At 36.5% G+C, this 21,851-nt stretch overlaps 3 protein-coding genes across 3 annotated transcripts in view; 1 reads left to right on the forward strand and 2 right to left on the reverse strand.

The window, feature by feature from the left end:
• Positions 1-785: 785 nt before the first annotated feature.
• Positions 786-12,572, reverse strand: LOC121411688 (cilia- and flagella-associated protein 251-like). The gene is made up of 11 exons (XM_041604514.1): positions 12,450-12,572; positions 11,107-11,187; positions 10,217-10,306; positions 9,725-9,805; positions 7,110-7,190; positions 5,849-5,929; positions 5,094-5,174; positions 4,388-4,429; positions 3,557-3,670; positions 2,828-3,165; positions 786-1,925 (listed from the first exon to the last, which is right to left on the reverse strand). Exons 1-11 carry the CDS (start codon positions 12,460-12,462, stop codon positions 1,668-1,670), a joined length of 1,260 nt encoding a protein of 419 aa, XP_041460448.1. The 5' UTR covers positions 12,463-12,572; the 3' UTR covers positions 786-1,667.
• Positions 12,573-12,734: 162 nt separating this feature from the next.
• Positions 12,735-15,623, reverse strand: LOC121412121 (histone-lysine N-methyltransferase EHMT2-like). The gene is made up of 5 exons (XM_041605027.1): positions 15,360-15,623; positions 15,054-15,172; positions 14,088-14,468; positions 13,089-13,160; positions 12,735-12,739 (listed from the first exon to the last, which is right to left on the reverse strand). Exons 2-5 carry the CDS (start codon positions 15,160-15,162, stop codon positions 12,735-12,737), a joined length of 567 nt encoding a protein of 188 aa, XP_041460961.1. The 5' UTR covers positions 15,163-15,172; positions 15,360-15,623.
• A 3,771-nt stretch (positions 15,624-19,394) lies between these two features.
• The window catches only part of LOC121411689, a 28,367-nt gene continuing 25,910 nt past the window's right edge, over positions 19,395-21,851 (forward strand). Inside the window, exon 1 of the mRNA XM_041604515.1 lies at positions 19,395-19,897. Within this exon, the coding sequence (XP_041460449.1) occupies positions 19,703-19,897 (195 nt within the window). The 5' untranslated portion in view covers positions 19,395-19,702. The remainder of the gene's footprint in view (positions 19,898-21,851) is intronic.

A 21,851-nucleotide genomic window follows, 5' to 3' on the forward strand; every position in this document is an offset into this window, starting at 1 on the left:
CACTCGGGGGGGGGGGCTGTCAACATGGCAGTTGGTTTGTTCGTGGTGAGGGGAGGTGTGGTATGACTAACTCATGATTACCTTGTACGACTTTCTTTTGACAATCATAGCTTAGACAGAGCCTCTAGTACTTTCATTATTTCTATTTCTGATGTATTTACATCTTAATCATTTGTGTGTTTTTGTCCCCAATGTGATAAACATGAAATTTCTTCCCATGCACTTTTCTGTTCACTCATGTCATGTAAAGAAATTTCACTTGTCTGAATTTTTCTTGATGTTCTAATTGAATCAACTGTGGTTCTTTAAATTTCTAAGAATAACAAATGAAATAATATTTTCACCAGTCAATACAAATAAAGACACTAAGTTTCTTCAAGAAAGTATTTTAGCTATACATTTTTTAATTCAAGTGTTTTTGACATGTCGTTTCAAGGAAGTCTCTCATATATTTAAAAACATTTATATTGTAATATACAAACTATTTAAAAATATGCTGCAATCAATAAATAACTTGAAATGATCACATTTTCAATTAGAATATACTTTATATTTATACTAAAATTCATATCCTCTGTGAATTATACTCACTACGCGCACGGATCAGTTCTGGTGGGTGTTTCATGAAAGTTGTCAGCACTGACTAAATTGTCAGTGCTGACAATTTCAGTGAAATCCTTGGTTTTGATTGGCTGAAAGGCACTGGCTCTGACTGTTACTATGGTAACTGTCGGAGAAAGATAACTTGTCAGTGCTGACTACTTTCATGAAACGGTCCCCTGTACATACCGTGATGAACGTGAAAACAAGAACGATATTGGGAGAAAAATGTGATTTCTTCTTACATAAAGGAAATAGCCTCATCATGTCAGTTTTGTTGGGTTTTTGTTTTGCATAAGAGTTACAATCACGGGGGCCAGCCCCAATGGTCAATCAAAACACCACACCAACAAAAACGAATCCGGACCAATCAAAGCTATTGCATGATATCGAATGGCATACCATCAATCGGTTTGATTCGATTTCGTTGATGTGACTAAATCATAAGTAACGATCTATGCGACAATAGCAACTGAGGAGATCTGCCTGCACTTCGAAAGTGTCAAGAAAAGTAAATGCCATGTTAGGATGAACGTTGAGAAAGGTAATCAAATTTGCTTAATGTATAAAACAAATTGACGCACCATTTAGCACTTCATACCCATGATAGCAAAGTGGTTCGTCGAAAATTTCTGCCCAACTTTGCGATCAACTCTACGGAACACCCATTCGTCTTCCGTCATGTTTGTTGGCCAATAATTATGTTTAGTCTTTACCAATGTGTCTCTTGCCAAAACATCCAAAAGCAGATTCTTGTATTCACCATGTTCACTAGGTATACCGCTGTATATCCATGGTTCAAAAGTGTAGTCAAGCTATTTGTAGCTGAGTCTGTCACAACTTTTCCATCGCTGGTACTCGAACGAGTGTAATCTATCGATGAATTCATAAAGCAACAGTTTTCTTGGTTTGTTCGATCATGACACTAGAGGTGTCCCATGCACATAAAAAACATAACATAACAAAGAAGGTAGAAAGTCACTGGTGATTGCCAGTAGTTATACCACTGATTGAAAGACCAATTATTTGTACATCTCGGTGAGGACCATTATAGTGTTTAGTTCTCTTCAGGGTCCGGCAGTTCCTCGGTAAGCGAGATCGACATCGGGTAACGTAGGGGGCGCTAGACACATTCCCTGGTACAGGATGATGTCATCTGGACTGATCTTGCCTTGACACTGAAGCAGAAGGAACACACACTCATTGGTGTAGGTGACGAGGCTGGGGGTAGGTTCGGGAGTCGAGAAGAAAGACATGAGAGCTGTGTAGGTCGCACAGACGGGGTCATTTATCATGGGACATGATCCTGGACATCGTCCTTTTGTCTGTTGATAGGAAAGGTTAGATTTGAAAGAATTGAATTACATTTGATCAGTGGTGACGTTGGGAACTTTCTGGGCTTTTCAATTTGGTACCTGAAAACAACCGCTGTCTATAAAGAAAGATTGGAACTTGCTATGAATATCAATTCCTTTCGATGTTATAATTCAGGGGCCGCAGAACGGTTATCAGGGGGAGGGGCTGACCATGCAAAATATCACAATCACATGGTCATTTTTACTTTTCTGTACACGATTTTGGAATAAAAGTGGGAGAGGGCTGAAGCCCCCCTGCCCCTCCTCCGCTTTCGCGGCCCCTCTACTCTGTGGTTCTCAAAATAATGACACTCGTTAGCATCATCATTATAATCGCATACATTCGTAATTCCGAAGCTTGGTTATTCCAAAGGTTCGTATTTCCGAAGGTTCGTTAGTCCGAAAACGAGGTGAGGTTAGTAATTCCGAAGGCTCGTTAGTCCGAAAACGAGGTGAGGTTAGTAATTCCGAAGGCTCGTTAGTCCGAAAACGAAATAATTAACGAACCTTATTTCGTTTTCGGACTAACGAACCTTCGGAACAACGAACCTTATTTCGTTTTCGGATTAACGAACCTTCGGAACAACGAACCTTATTTCGTTTTCGGATTAGGGTTATCATTTGTTGAAATATAGAATTGAATAACTGATTTATTAAAACCTTGTCAAATTGAATCTGGTAGGGTCACCTTCTCAAATATTCTAGTGTGATCCTAATATTGCATGTTTTATCTTCTTGTTGCCTAGCTGTGCATGCTTGGAGTGAACGTTTACTTTGCAAGAGAAAGAAAAAAAAATCCACCATCTTCTCTGCATCATTGTACCAGAGCATGACAGTGTTCGGTGAACATGGTACCTTAAACGCGATCTTACCGTCGTTGGCAGGACAGGGGCCTTTGTGATCAAATCCGGCTTCAGTGGTGTCTTGATCTTCGGTGCTGTTGTCGTCGGGCATTCACCGTCGAAAAGAACCACCTCATCCTCGCCGATCTTACCCAGACACTTGAAGAAGTTGAAGAGGCACTCGCTATCGAAGACACCCGCTGTAGTACACACCTTCGTTCCGGAGAGTGGACAGAAGACCTGGCAACCTTCCTGGGTGGTGGCAACAAGACGGGGTGTGGTGGATTGGACGGCTACGGTGGTTGGGGTGGCAGTAGTGATAGTAGTGGTCTTCGCGGAAGTGGTAGATGGCGTGCGATTATGGGGGACTGTAAAAACAACGAAGACGAAGACAAAAAATTGATTGTTTAATGGAAATAATTGTATTTGGTTTTATGACACTTTCAAAGACATTTGCCCTTCCGAATATAGTTTGGTGACTATTTCAAATACGATTTTTTTAATTGTATAAAGATATGCTGGCTTCAGGCATATTCTAATCTATTCAGTTATGGCCAAACTGACCGACCAAACTAAAACTTTCATTTTTAATTGATGACTCAATACTCTCTCTGGTTGCTCTCTACTTTAAATAGAAACAAGACAATATCAATAGGCCGTATCACTCCCCTCTTTCTTATTAATCAAAACATTAATATCACGTCATTTTTCTTTCATTTCATTTCTCTTTCGCCTAAGCACAGCATGAATAATCTCTACCTGGCTTTTTTGTATGCGGACCTACGCTTTCGCTGAACGATGACTCATTTTCCTCATCATCCTCATCATCCTCGTCATCATCGTCATCTTCCTCTTCTTCTTCTTCAGAAGGTTCTAAGGAAACAAAATAAAAGGGTCTTTGATATAGGGTTGAACTCTATATTTAGGAATTACAAAACCCCGTGGCAGATATACCCAAATTTATGAACACCGCATCTTGGAAATAGCATCATAATGCAGTTCATGGTTGGCGACATTAATTTATTGTCATTCCCATCCGGAATGGAAAAAAAGGCGTTGTGAACGTTACGAATTTCTGTTATGGTGACGTAGTCATATCCGTAAATCTTCGCGTTGTCTCTTCTTGATCGCAGGGATAGGGATTTCGAAATCGACTGATGGTCTTTTGGATTTGGGACTTATAGAAGAACACTTCTTGAATCAAGTAGAAACTATAATTGCTTGCTAGATTTATTACAACCATAATCCCCACAACAAATCTTTTCCTAGATAAAAACCGCCCTCTTTGAATAGGCAATGGTGATACCACTAATTTGTCCAAAACTAGTAAGGGTGTCGTAGCCGTGATGGCTAAAGGGGTTCAGCACTTATTTTTACTTCCCAGGGCCATGGGTTTGATTCCCGGTACGGTTCCTGTTCAATTCAGAAACTCGAGGAAATCTGATTGTGTTACTCTTATTTCAAATGATCACACTCCAAATTTGAATAAACTATAATCAAGATAAGGATATGCAGCTCAATGTGTTATTCTTTGCACGAATTCTTTTTACTTTCTATAGATTTTGTTGTCATTAATAATAAATCACTTACCAGCAGATTCAGATGGCTGAGGAGATTCGGATTCAGATTCGCCTGGAGAGCAAACAAAGGTATAACTATTAAATATACTTTTATCAAAGGTAAACTGTAAATTGTCAGTTATCAGGTGAGCCTCGTGGATCTCTTACAAGTTCGAATGTTTACTTCGGTGAATGGTTTGGAATTTTCGAGATTCAAGATTTATTAAAACATAATGATCGCATCTTGACCAATGCCAACAGGTAAATAATTTTTCAAAGTGTTGCAGAGTGATGCTCTTATAACATTGTGCATATCAAAGGTAACGTCTTGGTAGAATTTCATTAGCATTTGCTGTCTGAAAAGTTGCTATAGATCTGGCAACTTTTTCTTGATTTTGATTGGCGGTGAAGCGCTAGTCTCTGACTGTTACTTAGATAACTGTTGGAACATAGCAAAGAAGGTGAATATGGGATCTGACTTTATATCGTTTGCATAATGACAAATCATGTCATTGTATATGTTTGCAGTTGAAAATGAAGTCTACATGAATAGGAATTTGATTGTTAATGGGTTAAATGAAACTTCAAGTAGTGGGAGAAAATTGCGGTTGTTGCATTGCTCCTCGACATTGATTTAATTTTCAAATGGCCTATAAGAAAGGAACATAATTTGGATATCAATATTTATGTGCGCAACATACACTTTGTAATTTTCTTTGAAAAAATCATGATTATACCTGTATGTTCGACAGGAGATGATCCGGCTGGTTCTGAGCTTTCGGGCTCTTCCGATTCTTCAGGTTCCTCTGACTCCGATGCTGTATTTCAATGAGAAACATAAAAAATATCAATCCGTTTGAATTTTTTTTTAAAACGTACACTATCATGTCAACGGAATTCTCTGATAACAAATGTACTCTTTTTTTATTCAACCCACACTGATATTTAACATAAAAATCTTTGAATTCTTTTTATCAATATTTCATTTCGATATACATATAACCTAAAACATAATTGAACCCAGCACCCAATAATTCTTGGGTACATGATTCGCCGCAGAAATAAGATTGATTAATGGAGAAATGAAATTGATCATGTTGATATAAATTTCAGGGAATGTATGTATCCATCTCCCGTCAAGATGCTGACAAAAGACAAATCCCGAGTCAGACTAACATTGGCGGCGGAAGCCAAACATTTTAAGGGGGGTGTCCTCCTGAAATTTTGTGATGGACACATATAAAAAAAATTGACAAGCAAAAAAAAAAGTTCATCGTTTCACTCTGTTCCGGGTCAAATATGACCCGCGATAATAACCGACACAAAGTTAGCCAGATCTGAAATTGTCGCATCGTTCATTGTTGTTTGTTGTTTTATTTTTTTAACCGGAACGGGAGTGATACCCCAATGAATAATGTGCGGCTCAAAGATTACCCGGGAGTCTTCAAGAGTGCAGGTGTAAAGATCTGATGAAAGAACAACTTTTATTTACCTGCGTGTTCTACTGGCGAGGACTCGGCTCCTTCTGATTCCTCAGGTTCTTCTGATTCCTCAGGCTCTTCTGATTCAGATGCTGAAGAAGAGGAATGTAAAACCAAATTACAGTATCAAGTTTCTAATTGATCTGTCTGAGCATTTATGAACCTTAATCGTGCTGGATATAGCTTTCATGACAGTTTTAGCACTGAAAACTTGTTTTTATCTTACAAATCCTAGTAAAGTCATTAGGGCTATATCAAATGACAACATATAGTTTATACAAGTGGAATGCCTCTGGCCGTCTCACCTGCATCACGCGATTTAACATAGCAGCAGTACTGACTTTGAAAACTACTATAACTCGCACAAGATGTTCAGTGATACTTGGTTACCCTTATGTCCAAGTTTTATGAACTAGACCAACATACTTTTAAAGTTATGATGGTAATTCAACAAATACCCCTAATTCGGCTAAAAGTTCATTGACCCTAAATGACCATTGACCTTGATCATGTGACCTGAAACTTGCACAGGATGTTCAGTGATACTTGATTACTATTATGTTCAAGTTTCATGAATCAGATCCAGAAACTTTGAAAGTTTTGATTGTAATTCAACAGATACCCACAAATCGGCCAAAGTTCATTAACCCTAAATGACCTTTGACCTTGGTCATGTGACGTGAAACTCATGCAGGATCTTTTGTGATACTTGATTAACCTTATGTTCAAGTTTAATGAACTAGGTCCATACACTTTCTAAGTTATGATGACATTTCAAAAACTTAACCTCAGGTTAAGATTTTAATTTTGATTCCCCCAACATGGTCTAAGTTTATTGACCCTAAATGACCTTTGATCTTAGTCATGTGACATGAAACTCTGATAGGATGTTCAGTAATACTTGATTAACCTTATGGCCAAGTTTCATAAACTAGGTCCATATATAAGTTATGATGTCATTTCAAAAACTTAACCTTAGGTTCAGATTTGATGTTGACGCCGCCGCCGCCGTCGGAAAAGCGGCGCCTATAGTCTCACTCTGCTATGCAGGTGAGACAATAAACTGACATCTTTCCTCAGACTTGAGGCCTATGCAGAATGAATCACGTACAAGCATGTGTCGGAAAATCATACATATTGGAGTAGCAATTGATTTTTGAAGTTGATATTGATTGCAACACTTTCGTCAAAGGGTCCCATCTAGGGTGAAAATTATTCCCCAGGATGATTTGGATTTGGAACGAAGTCTCTGGATTCCTGAACATCACGTACCTGCATGTTCAATTGGTGATGATTCTGCTCCTTCGGAACCTTCTGGCTCTTCAGATTCTTCGGGCTCTTCTGATTCCGAAGCTGTTTCAAGGAAAGGGATCAGAATGATAAATATCATAAATTCTCTTCAGGAATGATGAATGAGGACAACAGAGACAATGTATGACTTGAAACTATGATACAGAAAGTGACTGAATGCGATTGTTTTCCTGAGGGGGAGGGGATGTCATATTGAAAATGCATTTATTTCATTTTATTCATTTTTCCCAGCAAAGCTTAATAATTTTCTTCTAAGTTTCACTACATGGCCAGGTTGCTAACAGACAAGGAGTAGATCCCATGCATCAATGAAAAGTGAATGAGATATGTCATGGATGTGTGTAAGAGATTATTTTGCTAAAACTTGATAGGTTAATTTGCCTATCTATTGTGTGTTGTATCCAGGGTAGTAAATTTGCACATGCCCTCTTTAGTTGAGCTCAATGAGCCTTTCTTTTTAACAGCTGCTTGAGATACTTTGGGGGTAATTAGAAACTTTGGAGGAGAGCCCAGTAACTTTCCATTAATCTTCTTGGCATTGCATCTTTAGACTTCGTGAAGCACACAATCACAGTCTGAGGCTGTCGCCATTTTAACTGCCATCTTGGTTTAACTTTCAACTTTAAACCAAAAAGCAGCCTTTTGACTGATATTTGCTGAGACTGGTAGAAGCCTGTAAGCAGAATTTATGCTGTATTTATTTCTTATTAAAGAAGCCATCGGTGAGTCAATCTGTGATTTCTTCAAATTTTATAAAGAAAAACAACAAACATAAACTTTGAGAGATGTCGAAATGTTTATGTATTTTTTATGAGCCTTTTAAAGTAGATATGCATTTATGAGGAAGATACAAGTATCATAAAATCTGTATTTTGCGAGTTCATGCGAGAGATAATTCAAACTTTATGAATTTTCTTGAATGTGATTTGATACTTAAAAAGGTTACAAAAATTCAAAAAAGTTTTTATTAATTATATTATGACATGATAGACAAAAATGAGTTCCAGTTGATGTTATTGTCAGGATATATCGTAGAAAGATTCTTGATTTTGTCTTTAATTTTAGATGGTACCAAGATCGTGATAGATCATCCACAGTTGGATGATTTCCAGAATCAGGACATTTTCGATTTGGAGATTGGCGAATTACTTTTGACCGATGATACGAAGTACTGACTTCAAAGGATGTTTTTTCGTCTAAAAAGCTACCAGACAGATAAGTTGTAAAGGACAATAAGTGGAATATCAGAAACTCTGATTTATTTGAGATCAGAGATAACGGACAATTATGAAGATGGCTGAACAGTCGACGGATGATATTGAGAAGTGTTATTTTTAATTTGGATCCTTATTTGTAAGATTGTTCGATGTTAGAGTATAGACTTTTGAGCTAAAATATATTTGGAGAAACGCTCAAGTTCGGATGTTGAAGATGTTTGAAAATATTTGAAATGTGATCAGTAAAATATATTAGTTTAGAGATATAAGTGATGATAACATTATGAAGGTGGGTCTATGCAGGATCCTTTCATAGGAATGTTTGTGTAGAGTTATGATTGTAACCGGGGATTGTAAGTGAAATAGAACAAAGTTAAATGATTGATTGATACGTTTGAAAGGTATTAATACTGGTGAAGTGTGACACACTAACATATTGAAGTTTGGTAATTACTGATTAGATCAGTGTAGGATCTTTTCAGGGATATTGTATTTTTGAGGCAGGTCGAGAGTTTGATACCATAAATTGGACCAATACAGAATCCTTTGTTTCGTTTTTTTTTAACCGGTGAATCAGAGTGATAGTTTGACATGGCTTTATTTTTAGAAATTTTACTATTTTTTCTCTCTTTTATAAACTTCATCTGTTCGACAAATTGAACTTCAGAGACAGGTGTTTTTTTTTATTTAAAAGGGTTTATTTCAACAAGGGTTTCTATAGCGGCTGAAAAGCCGAATTGAATTACCCTTTACAATCATTTACATAAAAATACAATCAATAATAAAATTTAAAAAGAATAAATTTGCACAAATTCTACATCATACGAAATATTTTGATATTAGAATTTTTGTATACTGAAATATATTGTAAATTTTGACTTGGTACACATTGAGTTTATCTGACTTTTATTAGAATCCTCACTTGTGACAGGGGGGCAGTTCCAATAAAGACGATCTCGTCAACATCAGTTACTGGCTATGTTTATGAGCTTGTCATTCTCATTACTTTAAATGTCCCCCAGCTTTGGTATAGATATGGATTCTATAAATTGATATTCAAAAGGTTCATACGGTATGCTATCGAGGCCTTCAGTGATTGCGCGTGGGTGCGATCCCTGATGCGATCAATGACTGCTCACAATTTTGCATGAGGCTATTATGTAAGATGTGCTTTGAACCAGTGGCTTGCATAGATTATTATATTTTATTCTATTCTTTTCCAGTTTTGGAATTATGTGTAATATATTCCTTCATTTTTATATTATTAGTTTTGGGGAGAGGTGTTATGACGGATATCATAATTATGCATTGCCTAATTTTGAATGTGGGATCATTTGTCCTTGAAAGGGAAGTACTTACCCGAGTGTTCTACTGGAGAGGATTCGGGTGCTTCCGATTCTTCAGGCTCTTCTGATTCTTCTGGCTCTTCTGACTCTGACGCTATTTGAAGAACACCAATAAGATATTACATCACAAAAGAAAACACATAATATACAAGTTGCAATTTTTTCACAAATTTTACAAGATATATTTTACATACAAACAACTTCTGTTGCTATGTTTTGGTGACGCTATTAGACCTAGATATCACGTTCCTTAAGGTTGTACAACTCATCTGTTCGACATAACAAAACTGACTTGAGGGGTTTGTACCGCTTGATTTTGTTGACGAAATCTATCTCTCACCCTCTTCCGCCCTCTCAGCTTCGAGGGAAAAAATCCTTTGTAAATTTTCGTGATTTCTTTAGAAATGAAGGAATGTTCTTCTGACAATGTATGATGTATAACTATCTTTCACGCGTTTCGTCTCGTTAAATCTGTAATCTTTTAGAGTCAAATACGACATTTTACCTGCTTGTTCTACAGGCGATGATTCTGCTCCTTCTGAGCCCTCCGACTCCTCAGGTTCTTCTGATTCTTCTGGCTCCTCTGACTCGGATGCTGCTTATTTACAAAATAAATATGATTTCTGATTAAAAATTTGTTTCAACAGCTAGAGTGTGATGCTACAACCAACGAAACCGAATCAGGACCGATCGAAGCCAGTGTTTTTCCCAATGGCGAATTATCGGCTGATTTGGAGCCAGTCTCGTTGATGAGACATGGGTGGCTTGAAAGTGCATTATGAGTAAGTACCGAGAAGGCAAGAAAGTGCATCAAGACAATTTGAAGAGAACCCAATATCTGGTATGGTGAAATCGACCGGAGGAAAGAATGCGACGTTAAAAATGATATAATGATGTATTGATTATGTATTTTTAAAGTTCTTGCCTCCATGATTAAGTCCATTTGACGAGTATCTAGTTTTATGACACTTCATCCTGCAACATCTTGTTTGGTCTTGGGGGACGGGAGAACCATACGTTCCTCACACAAGACATTGTTATGATTCTATCAACTTGGTTTTGAAGCCCTGATTAAATCACCATATGACTTTAAGATAATAAGGAAACCTATGTGCCTAACCATAACATGATTTCACAAGGTCTAAGCAGAATTAATTCTAAACAAATCATTCAAATTGACTAGACCAGTAGTCAGCTGGGTGCAACTACATGTAATATGTCTTTTCATATTTCTGACATATATTCTAGTCATAAATAGTCAGAAATGTTCTAGTAAATACGACTAGAACATAGTCAAATATGACTAGAATAATAGTTGCACCCAGCTGACCCTATTGACTAGTCATTTTTTGCTGATTTGTTTTTGAGTGTTGAGTTTATGGTGCTGTGACATACCTGCTTGTTCTACTGGTGATGACTCTACTGGTTCTGATTCCTCAGGCTCTTCTGATTCTTCTGGCTCCTCAGATTCAGAAGCTGTAGTTCAAACACATTAAAGAGAAATTCCAGTAGTTGCAGTAAACACTGATTTCATGAGAAAGTCTGTAAAACCAGGCTTAATTGTCAGTATATCATCGAGGATCTAGATCTGGTACAGTTACATAACTGACAACTTTGTGAAATCTTGAAATATACGCTGAAAAACGTTCACACTGAAGATCACCAACACGGATAGGCACACGTGGGACAGTGTATTTTATTGCTCGAATAAAGACCCGACGGAAGTGACCGAATCCGCGCTTATTTTGCTTATTTCTCAGCAATTACACAATTTCTTCCAGAATCCTTTGGCACATATTTTTTATTCATACAAACAGACACTTGGGTGGTCATTATATTAGATTCTGTAAAAAGTCATTTGAGATCGTTACCAAAACTGGAATTTATCTTTAAAGTCTACTTTAAAAATTACACAAATTTCACAAGTGTTAATCATATCAATGTGAAGGGGAACTATTATTGTTCATTTTGATTGAGTAAACATTCGATAGAGTAATCATGCAGCCAAATCGATATTTAATTCGTACAGGTAGCATAATGATCATCACATCTTCTCACTGAGAAAGGTGGAGGATATAACCATCACTGGTTGTCTCGAGACTGCATGATTTGATCCATTTAAACTATTTCAGTGAGACAAAGAAACCTACCCAATCACAAACTCAATCATTCAGTTATTCTCAGCTCAGATCAACTCAACTCAGTCATGTAAGTAGAAGGTCTTTAGAGATTCGGTTTACCTGCTTGTTCCACTGGCGAGGATTCTGCTGGTTCAGAGCCTTCCGGCTCCTCGGATTCTTCCGGCTCTTCGGATTCTTCTGGTTCAGCAGATTCAGAGGCTGCAAATAGACATAAATAAATGGTAAGTAATTATCTATTCAAGACATTGATCCTCATTATTTCAAATATTTGAGAGTGTATGTGGCACAAGACAAGTTAGTGTAGCTAATCATGTTAACTCGATTATTTCAATGGAATATGCAACCTTCAGAAATAATACCTGCTTGTTCCAGAGGCGAGGACTCTGCTGGTTCAGAACCTTCTGGTTCCTCGGATTCTTCCGGTTCCTCTGATTCTTCTGGTTCAGCGGATTCAGAGGCTGTGAATGAATACAAATGGGTACATTAGTTATTCAAGACATTTGTCTTCATCATGTCAAACGCATGAAAGGTGTGTGATACAATTGTAAAAATGTCTCATTGACTCATTTCAACGGAATACACAACCATCAAAAATACCTGCTTGTTCCATTGGCGAGGATTCTGCTGGTTCCGAACCTTCAGGTTCCTCAGATTCTTCCGGTTCTTCGGATTCTTCTGGTTCAGCAGATTCGGAGGCTGCAATTGAATGGGAAATATTTAGCGATTCAGATCACCAATTCTCCATAATAATGCATCAATCGATCTTCTTAAATTCTCATTTACTAGTAAATCTAGCATCTATTAGTATTCAACAAGAGGCTGTATGAACTCAGTATGTTACAAACCACTGTTAGGTTACAGTAGTCCGTTTTCACCACCGCATTAACCTGACAACGTGATGAACAACAGAATGTTGTCACGAGACAACAGACATTGTGAAACGTTGTAAAGTTCGGGATATTGACAACTTATTGATTCAGGTCGGAATAAATAGTTGAAATAGGTTATTATAATTATAATTTTTATAATTTCTCCTTCTTAAGATGCCAATTTTGCAATGCATTGCATTGCAATAATGGCAGATCTTCAGTTTATGAAAATACAACTCTTTTGGTTTGCCTATAGTATTCATATATATTTGTAATTATGTTTTGAAGCATAGAAATGTATTATATTGTCAATATATATATATAATATAATTATATACATCTCTATGTTTTGTGGAGATTAGCTCACCTGCAAAACTAACAGGTACAAATGGTGACGATTCTGCTTCTTCCCCCTCTGATTCGCTTCCTCCCATTGCAACTGAAATGAAAATATATTCTCATCAGTATATGGACTAATCTGTGAGAGAATACATCTCGATTTTTTTTTCGAATTGCTATGTTCAGTAAACACTCAATGGGTCACACTTTCAAACTATGTCCGCGGTCGGAATTTTCTGAAATTTGGTGTAACTTCGGTAAATCATGTCTACTTCTTGTTAGAACTAAACTGCTTTCATTCTTCGAATTTGTGGGTGCATGCTTTGGTTTCGAGTGTCAATTTTTACGTAACATACTTAATTGTTACGAAAGCATTACGATAGTTGTCATGATAGGATAGAGTTAACGTACCGCCCTTTCACACGGTAAAAACTCGTAATTTAAATGATAATGTCAGTGAAAAAATAAGGCTAATGACTAATATTTAGCACGTGCATGGCGTGTGAAACAAACTAGAACATGACTAGAACCACGAACGCTAATCACAATCACGAGTTCAAATTCTACTCCGGAGGTAAATTCCAGTTAAGTTTCACTCAAATTACGATACGAATTTTGCGTGTGAAAGGCTTGACCTCCAAAACATCTTTTGGGGGCGGAGCTGACGTGACCTTTCAAGCACTTCCGTAGGTGATACAACTGTCATGCGCTCATCGTATTTTGTATCTGTGATGTAGTGCTTTGATTGACAAGTCACCAAGGACACATGCCGCCTTCGCTCGGGAATTCGAATTCAAATCACACTTTCGAGTGAGCGTGTGAAAGATCTAATGATTCTATGGACGAATTGCAATCATCATTACAATGATGGTTCAAGATTCACTTCCAGACTATGGAAGTTTACAGCAGTGGATAAAATAGTGAGTTTAATCGATAATTGCAATGAATGAAATTCGAATTGATAACGATTTCACAAAGGGGAAAAAAGATAAGTTTTTTTTTCAGCAAAACAATGCAAATGTCATACCAGGTGAAGAATAGTCTCCTTCTTCTTCGTCCTCCTCCTCTTCCTCTTCTTCCTCTTCCTCTTCCTCCTCCTCCTCTCCAAAGTGAGCTTTTTGTCTTTGTTGTTGCTGTTTTCTCTTTAGTTGCCCAAGGGGAATAGCCTCCTCGTAAGAATGTTTCACCTCGTAAACACTTGATGATGTATAGCTGACGGACCCATATGAGTGCACACAAGGTCCCAAGTAAGCCACCTGCCAATCAGCAACGGGACGTAGTGCGCATGCGCTCATGCGTAAGTAACACCACGAGATATACGTTCTGCCGTTGGTGGCGCAAATGGTTTTCTTGGCTGGAGGGTTTGACCAGCACTTGCTGGGGCATTTCACCTGTGGATTTTTCATTCCTAAAAGAAAAGGAGTGAGTGTACAATTTTATCAAGAATTTTCAGGAAACCTTTGTAACTAGCTATTCAAATTTCCTTCCCTCTATTATGATAAAAAATAATCGATTTTCTTTCATGCAGTATCTCGCCACATTGTTGGTTTACAACTTTACATTTCTTTAATATCTCTATCAGGTAAATGCCATCGTAGCTAATGAATTCCTCCATGACTCCCTAATGATTTTACTTCAATCAAAAGCTATCCTCGCCGTGGCCAAGTCTAATAAAGACTTATGATTCATTAGAATCACCTTTCATTAATGTTTTACTACATGATTATACACACAAAAACTTTACAATATTAAATGAGACAAGAATGAAAAGGGGAAGGCTAAATATAAACCCCAGCTCGAATATCATCCCCTTTGTTTTTGTACCCAGCATTATTTCATTCTCACTCTCTACCTTTCAAAATATTTTTTTTTCAATCACAAATATCAAAATTTGCAAAATACTTGATTTCTTCTACTGTTCATGCCGTTTATTTCTGAAATCATATGGAGAATCTGTCAACTTTCCATAAATAGAAATTGGTATCTTTCTTACCGTAGTCGTGAAAGTTCTCGAGCTTGTCCTCATCCATATCGTCTGCACAAATTATTGTTAAACACGTTGCCATGACGACCAACCAGAAGACATATCGGAACTTTTCCATTCTGGCAATACTATAAAGAAGATTAAAATAATAAAGTTTACACTTGTATCCCTTCGAAGTAAAAGCTGGATCAAAAGTGCAAATTGTGTGCGAGAAAAATTAAAATATTCACGGGGTGATGCGATATGCTTATTCCACCAGTAGAGATCCTTGTTCTAAATGTACAACACATGAAATATTTTCCAAAGTAAACCTACATTTCTTATATAAGCAGTGGTCGATTGTCGAAACTATTCCCTGTACTGTCAACTCGAGTAATCAGAGGAGTCCACTGATTTATTCGGTAAAAGTACGAATGGCATTGAAAGTGCTATCTATAATGATTAAAAATCCAGATGCAACACCCGCTTAACCTTAATGCTATGCTCTGGGAGGTATAACTGAAAGTAAGGTGCAACACTTTCCTGTTTAAAAAGCAAAGATAATGAAAGAGGAAATCAGTCATATACCTTTTGATTGCATTTTATTCCAGGCAACCTCACTTTAGTTTTGATTTTAGACATCTTCGTGCTGAACAAAATAACGATTGACTCATCCTGTTATGAATGAGTGCAATGCGTGGACGAAGAGACAGGAAGAAAACATGGAAGTGACACTCACCAATATAGTTTACAGACATGTCATACTTATATCCATCAATATTACATTAGATTGAAATATGGAAAAGCGGTTAAAAGGTCATTGTGAATCCTTACTGTAGGACTATCCTTGCCCGCTATTTACCCTGCATCAATACTTTATGGTGATACAAATACCATCGCCAATATTACTATTTTGTCACTCTTTAATCATGGCATATTACTCACCCCCTTAATACGTCAGAAATTCAAAGTTCAACTGACATCTAACATGTCTAAGATTGATATTTAAACATATACTCGTATAATCATGTAGTTCAAAAATACTCATGATCTCTGTAGCCTGATCTTATGCTCTGAACTGCAGGGATTTAAAAAAAGTCCACGTGGACTTTATAGGGACCAAAGGAATTCTGGATTTAGTTTTAATCCTAAAGATTCATTTTTTATATTTAGGGATTCAACTTCAAATCCTCTGAGATTTGAAAAAAAAATCATTTTTATAGGATTAGAACTAAATCCAGTATTCGATTCGGAATGATGCTAACTACTCTCTATCTGGAATTATTTTCAATCCCTGCAATTTAAAGTGTACGCATTCAGTGACTGGATATCTGGGGAGCGTTTCATGAAATGACTTGTCAGACGTTTTATCCGACAAGTCCTGTTTTATTCGACAGTTACTATAGTAACAGTGCTTCTCAACCAGCATGACCAGAATCAGAATCCAGGAAAGTTGTCAGATCTGACAACTTGTCGGACGAAAATATTGATGAAACGCCCCCAAATTATGTTTGAGAAGCGGTTTTATATATAAAGAAATATATAGAAAGACATCGAACTTTAAGGCACAAGATCAAAATCAAATAATATGAGCGCATTGCAAAAGTTTATCCAACGAGACACATTGCTATTCTATATTCTTCTGAGCATAAATCTTTGGGGAATACAGGTTAATGAATGGAATAGTGACATGTATAGCTTTTATCAAACAGGCAAATACACACTACGAAATGAAAATCAAGTGGTATTTATGGCCGATTAAAAAAATAACATTGAAATAAGTCGACAGATGATGATGTTCTTGCAAAATTAACAAAAATATTGGAAATAAGATGGTCCCAATTTAAAGAAATGATTTATACCATAATTTGATTTTTTTTTAAATATGGAAAATTAAAAGAAAAAACAATCTTCCCCTTCATGATTTTGGCGGTGTCATTTCAACTTAATTACAACTAATGATTATCTCATCATTAAAGTATAGTAACTTTAAATAATTTCAAAAGATTGAATGCAACTTACTTTCTGATCCTTTCCTTTGGCAGTTGGGTGATTTGTGAGATGAAATTGTAACCGATCCGTCGTCTTGAAACGTCCAAAAAATAATAATCGAGTGATCGTCCAGTTTCTCCTTTTCTTTGTTAAATTGTCACCATGAACAGACTTGCTCAAAAAGAACAAGAATTCCCTTGAAAAATGATAGTTTATGTCCCATTGACCTTTGTCTTCTATCCGTATGTTCTATTAGGCTGTGATCGGTAATACTGATACTAAAGTTAGTCAGGTGGTGACGGCTACTGTTATTCGGAATAATAGGAAATGTTGCATCGATAAGATCGTTCTAACGGATCCTACGTCAATCAAGTCAATTCATGTAAGCAAGTCATCATCGAGCTATTTCTATCACCTTCACTTTTTTCACAATACCAGAACTTTTCTGCAATAGGATTACTAAAACAATTCTTGCTTAAATCATTTATATGGTGTTCTGATTTGTCTTGTGGTTGTATCTGATGAGTCATTTTACTGTCTTTTCTGCAATAGCATTTCTTGTGTCTTTTATAGTCCATAATATTTGCCAATCTAATGTGATATTTCTATGTTAATTTTGTTTATTTACAATTTAAAACGTGTACAACCAGTTTTTATGCTTTTGATTAGTATCCTATATTACAGACGATACTAATGGAAAAAAATTATTAAAAATGATTTTTTTCATGTTGAAAAAAAAACCGTCGCAAGCACCACGAACCGTCCTCTCTGCGCACTTCGATGCGAAAGTTAGTTTTGCAGAAAACGCATTTAAAGAAAGCTTTTTTAAAACCAGCAATAAGTGCACCTACAAGGAGAGCCAATTATTTACCGGTGTCTTCGTTCAAAAGTTCAGGTTCGAAGGTGTCATCCCGTATCTTTATATTTCCTTTAAATCAATTATTTACGCCACAGTGGGCATCGGAACAGAGAGGACGGTTCGTGGAATAGATACAGTGCGCTATCGCGCATCGAAGTGCGCAGAGAGGACGGTTCGTGGTGCGTGCACTGTAATTATGATAACACTTGAAAACACTGAAGGGTGAGACGACGTGGCTAATGACGACGAAGTCAATAATATGAATTCATTAAACGGCGAATGAATGAATAAATGATGAGGATGAAGATTATAATGATAATGATGATGATGATGACGATAATGATGATAGTGGTGGTGATATTGGATGAATGATGAAAAAGATGATGAGGAGGAAGATGATGATTATGATGATGATGATGATGATGATGATGATGATGGTGGTGATGGTGGTGATGATGATGATGGTGGTGATGGTGATGATGATGATGATGATGATGATGATGATGATGATGATGATGATGATGATGATGATGATGATGATGATGATGATGGTGTTGGTGCGGGCGCGGTAGCAATAGAATTTCAATGATACATTTCTTTTTCAAAATGAAATGAAACAATAAATTCACCCATACTTTCTAGCATGTTCATTATCAACCATAGATGGGGTACTAACACTTTTCCCAAAATATACAAATAAAATGCTCAATGTTGGTATCGTGTCTTAACCCTTAAAAGACTGGACAAATTCGACGCCTAAGAAGACTGGCCATGGGGCTGATTAAGCCCCCCCCCCCCCGTTATTTTTTTTATTATTTATTATTATTTTTTTTTAAACAAGTGCACACCTAGTTGCAATAATGCATGTAGCATTTCGATTTATTTGAAAGCAGGATAAAAGAGCATTGTAGATTAAATGCCTTGCTCACGGGCCGAGGATCGAACTCCGGACTTTCCATGTATAGTCAGGCGCCTTAGACCACTCGGCCACGGCACCTCTTCTGATCTCGGTCGTCGATTGCGTGATCGCGACGAAAATCGGCACACGCGTTGCCCATGCTGGCATAATCTACGAAATTGTTTAATCAAATTCTACGTAAAAACTAATTTCAAATTAATTATGCGAATTTACGCTTAAAATATAAAGCTTGCTCTAATTAACTAAATAAGGCACCTAAATTGCATTTTTTTAATCAGCCCCCCCCCCGTACTATTAGGGTTAAGGTAACTCTGCTCACCATTGTCATACCATTTAGATTTGATTATAGGTAAATGTTTGTCAGTATATATAAAGACAATCTCAATATGAATGTCAAACGACCATTTCCGGAGACCAAAATAAGTAGTAATGTTGTTAAGATGAATATATGTTTCAAAATCATTTATATGAATCGTCACCTTGGTTACATGATATAATTGATAATTTTGCCATGTTTTGCTTTCGATATATGCATTTCTTTTTTAGTTCCATATTTCTATTGTTTCCTTCAAAACTCTCTTCCTCTAGTGCTTTGCCTTGGGACGGTGATAAAAATTGCACCCATCTTGCCATTCACGGAATCCTTGACTCTGACTTCAGCCAAACTCCCAAACCACAACAATTACGCACTCACAAGTCAATCGCAGGATGACAAAAGGAGAAAAATGGACTTTAACACTTTTGTGATCATGAAGTGATACTGAAGGAAATATGTCGAAATGAAGTAAAGACCTCCTCGTTCTTCAGTTCTTTGAGGATCGGAAGCCTCCGTGATTTTTGTCGTAGGGTATGAAGCAAAACTAGGTTGGTGTGGGCCCAGTGGACGTCCAGGGAACGAACTTCCACAAGATGCAACCCATGGTGTGGAGATCGGGAAAAGGAAGGAGGATGGGGTACTCGATAAGGAGCACCGCCTTTCGCCTGATTTTGCTCTTGGTTGCTGTTCATCAGTTTTCTTCTTACCCATGCGATGCATCATCCTCCAAAACTAATGAAAAATGGATCGCCTTCGCGAAACATCTGAGGAAGAAGCCGATTACAGCGGTGAGTAAAACTTGAGTTAAACTTTTGAAATATATTACCTTATATTACGAATCTGTAAATCAGTATGACGAATTCGCAGAAGAGAAAACGATTTTCAGTTCCAAGGTGGGTCGCAAGATTTTGATGGCCTGAAATTTTCAATTTAAATTTGAATATATTTCTGGTAGTGATTACCTATGATCGTGATACATTGAATGTAAACAAAGTGCGAATACTCTTCACAATAGCTTATCTTTGTTCAGAACAATTAATAGGCCACAATTTTGGGTTTATGTATAAAAGCATCAATGCAACCTATTTCTTTTTTCTTTTTAATCCTCACCATCACAAAACAGACATCGTTTGACATGTTTCAAGGTTTCTTCAAGAAAAGTTTTTTTGTTATTGAAGCTAAAGAGATTTATTTACTTGTATGTTCCATTATAACCCTTTCTGTATTGTAGTATTTTGTATTAACACTCAGTTTTGAAAAAAAATATAAGTTTTAATTCATGTACACAACATATCGAAATGATAATAGTTTAATTTTAAATATAGAATTATAGTAACAAAATATCTTTTTAACATTAAAACGAAAATATATTCTCATTAATACAATATAGTTTTTTTAATATGTTAAAGTCAGTATTCCATAAATGTGATTAGTATTCGCAAGTCTTCATATATATTTCGTAGAAGCCTCTGTAAATATTCAAAATACATGTACAATGGAATACGTGGTCAATGCTGATAACTGTTTATTTTTCAAGTGAAGCATGGATGAAAGTTCCTTGAAAATTATATGTTCAATTAATTGATATTATGGTATGTTTTGTATGTGATATCAAGAGCATACATTAATTATTTATAAAAAACATATTGTTTGACAATTTTTCATATTTTAATATGCAATAAAATGAAGCTTAACAAAATATATCCTGTTATTTAAATCAATATCTTACCATTTTAAACGTTTTGATAATAACATTTATTATTAGCAAAGATTGAGTCAAAATTCAAACGTAACTATTTAATTTTTTTCCATCTATAAGATATCTAGAATGTCACTTTTGATTCCTTTTGAAAATCTAAGTCATAGTTATAGGATAGGAAACGCGTTACATTTAATGAAATACATTATACTCACAGGTAATGCTACGGACGATAATTTGCAATTTTTGGCATGTTTTTTTATTGTAAGCGCACGCTAAAATGGAAAAATACCGCCATTGAATAAAGGACAGAGAGTGGGATGTTTTATTGAAAACAATTATTATTCTTACCACCTTCCTACCAATAGCTGGTAACTATAGAGACCTCGGTCTGGCATAGGTAGGTTTTATATAGGTGAGAAAAAGCCAGCAAACAAGGGGGGCGTGGGAAGGTCTATTGACTCGAAGACACTCTGTCACCGGAGCGACGGGAGGAGATCTTTGGTTGTCATGGAGATTGAGATATTCTTGGGGGTAGAAAGCGGAGGTGCCAACCCTGTCAGATTTGATCCCCCCGATTTATTGATTTTTTTATGAAATAGCTATTAATCATTTTTCTAAACAAGTTTAGACTCTGTTGCGAAAATCAACATGATCAACGTCGTGTAAATTTGTAAATAATTCGTTGCGCTGTTTTGCATTTTATTATTGTACTTGCGTCCCCAGCAAAACTTGTACCCAAATATTTTTTTCTAATATCCTCATATGACAACCATGCAAATCCAATTTTACAATACATATTCGCTCTTATGATATTAGAAGATTTGTTCAGCTGAGGATGTATAACCAGGAACCCCATAATCGTTTTATAAGAAGTTTTATTTAAATCATATTACCGTAGGCATGGCGGGTTCTATACATGATATGATTCATGAATAGGGGATAATAACTCCTGTGAAGTCGTCCGATGCATTTCAATTCATGAAGAGTCCAATTGTATCTTTTCCCCCGATTGCTTGAAAAATAGATCGACACACGTGCTT

Source organism: Lytechinus variegatus, chromosome 3 (genome assembly GCF_018143015.1).
Source record: "Lytechinus variegatus isolate NC3 chromosome 3, Lvar_3.0, whole genome shotgun sequence".
Taxonomy (NCBI): domain Eukaryota; kingdom Metazoa; phylum Echinodermata; class Echinoidea; order Temnopleuroida; family Toxopneustidae; genus Lytechinus; species Lytechinus variegatus.

Bases quoted from the DNA above. Each gene is read 5' to 3' on its own strand.
- LOC121411688 (XM_041604514.1), bottom strand. The intron at 10,307-11,106 runs GTATGTCACAGC...GTAAATAAGCAG, and splicing joins ATCACCAGTAGAACAAGCAG to CATCCGAGTCAGAGGAGCCA. The intron at 5,175-5,848 runs GTAAATAAAAGT...ATTGAAATACAG, and splicing joins CTCGCCAGTAGAACACGCAG to CATCGGAGTCAGAGGAACCT.
- LOC121412121 (XM_041605027.1), bottom strand. From the start codon at position 15,162: ATGGAAAAGTTCCGATATGTCTTCTGGTTGGTCGTCATGGCAACGTGT. The intron at 14,469-15,053 runs GTAAGAAAGATA...CTTTTCTTTTAG, and splicing joins CGAGAACTTTCACGACTACG to GAATGAAAAATCCACAGGTG. The intron at 13,161-14,087 runs GTATGACATTTG...TTTTCATTTCAG, and splicing joins AGGAGACTATTCTTCACCTG to TTGCAATGGGAGGAAGCGAA.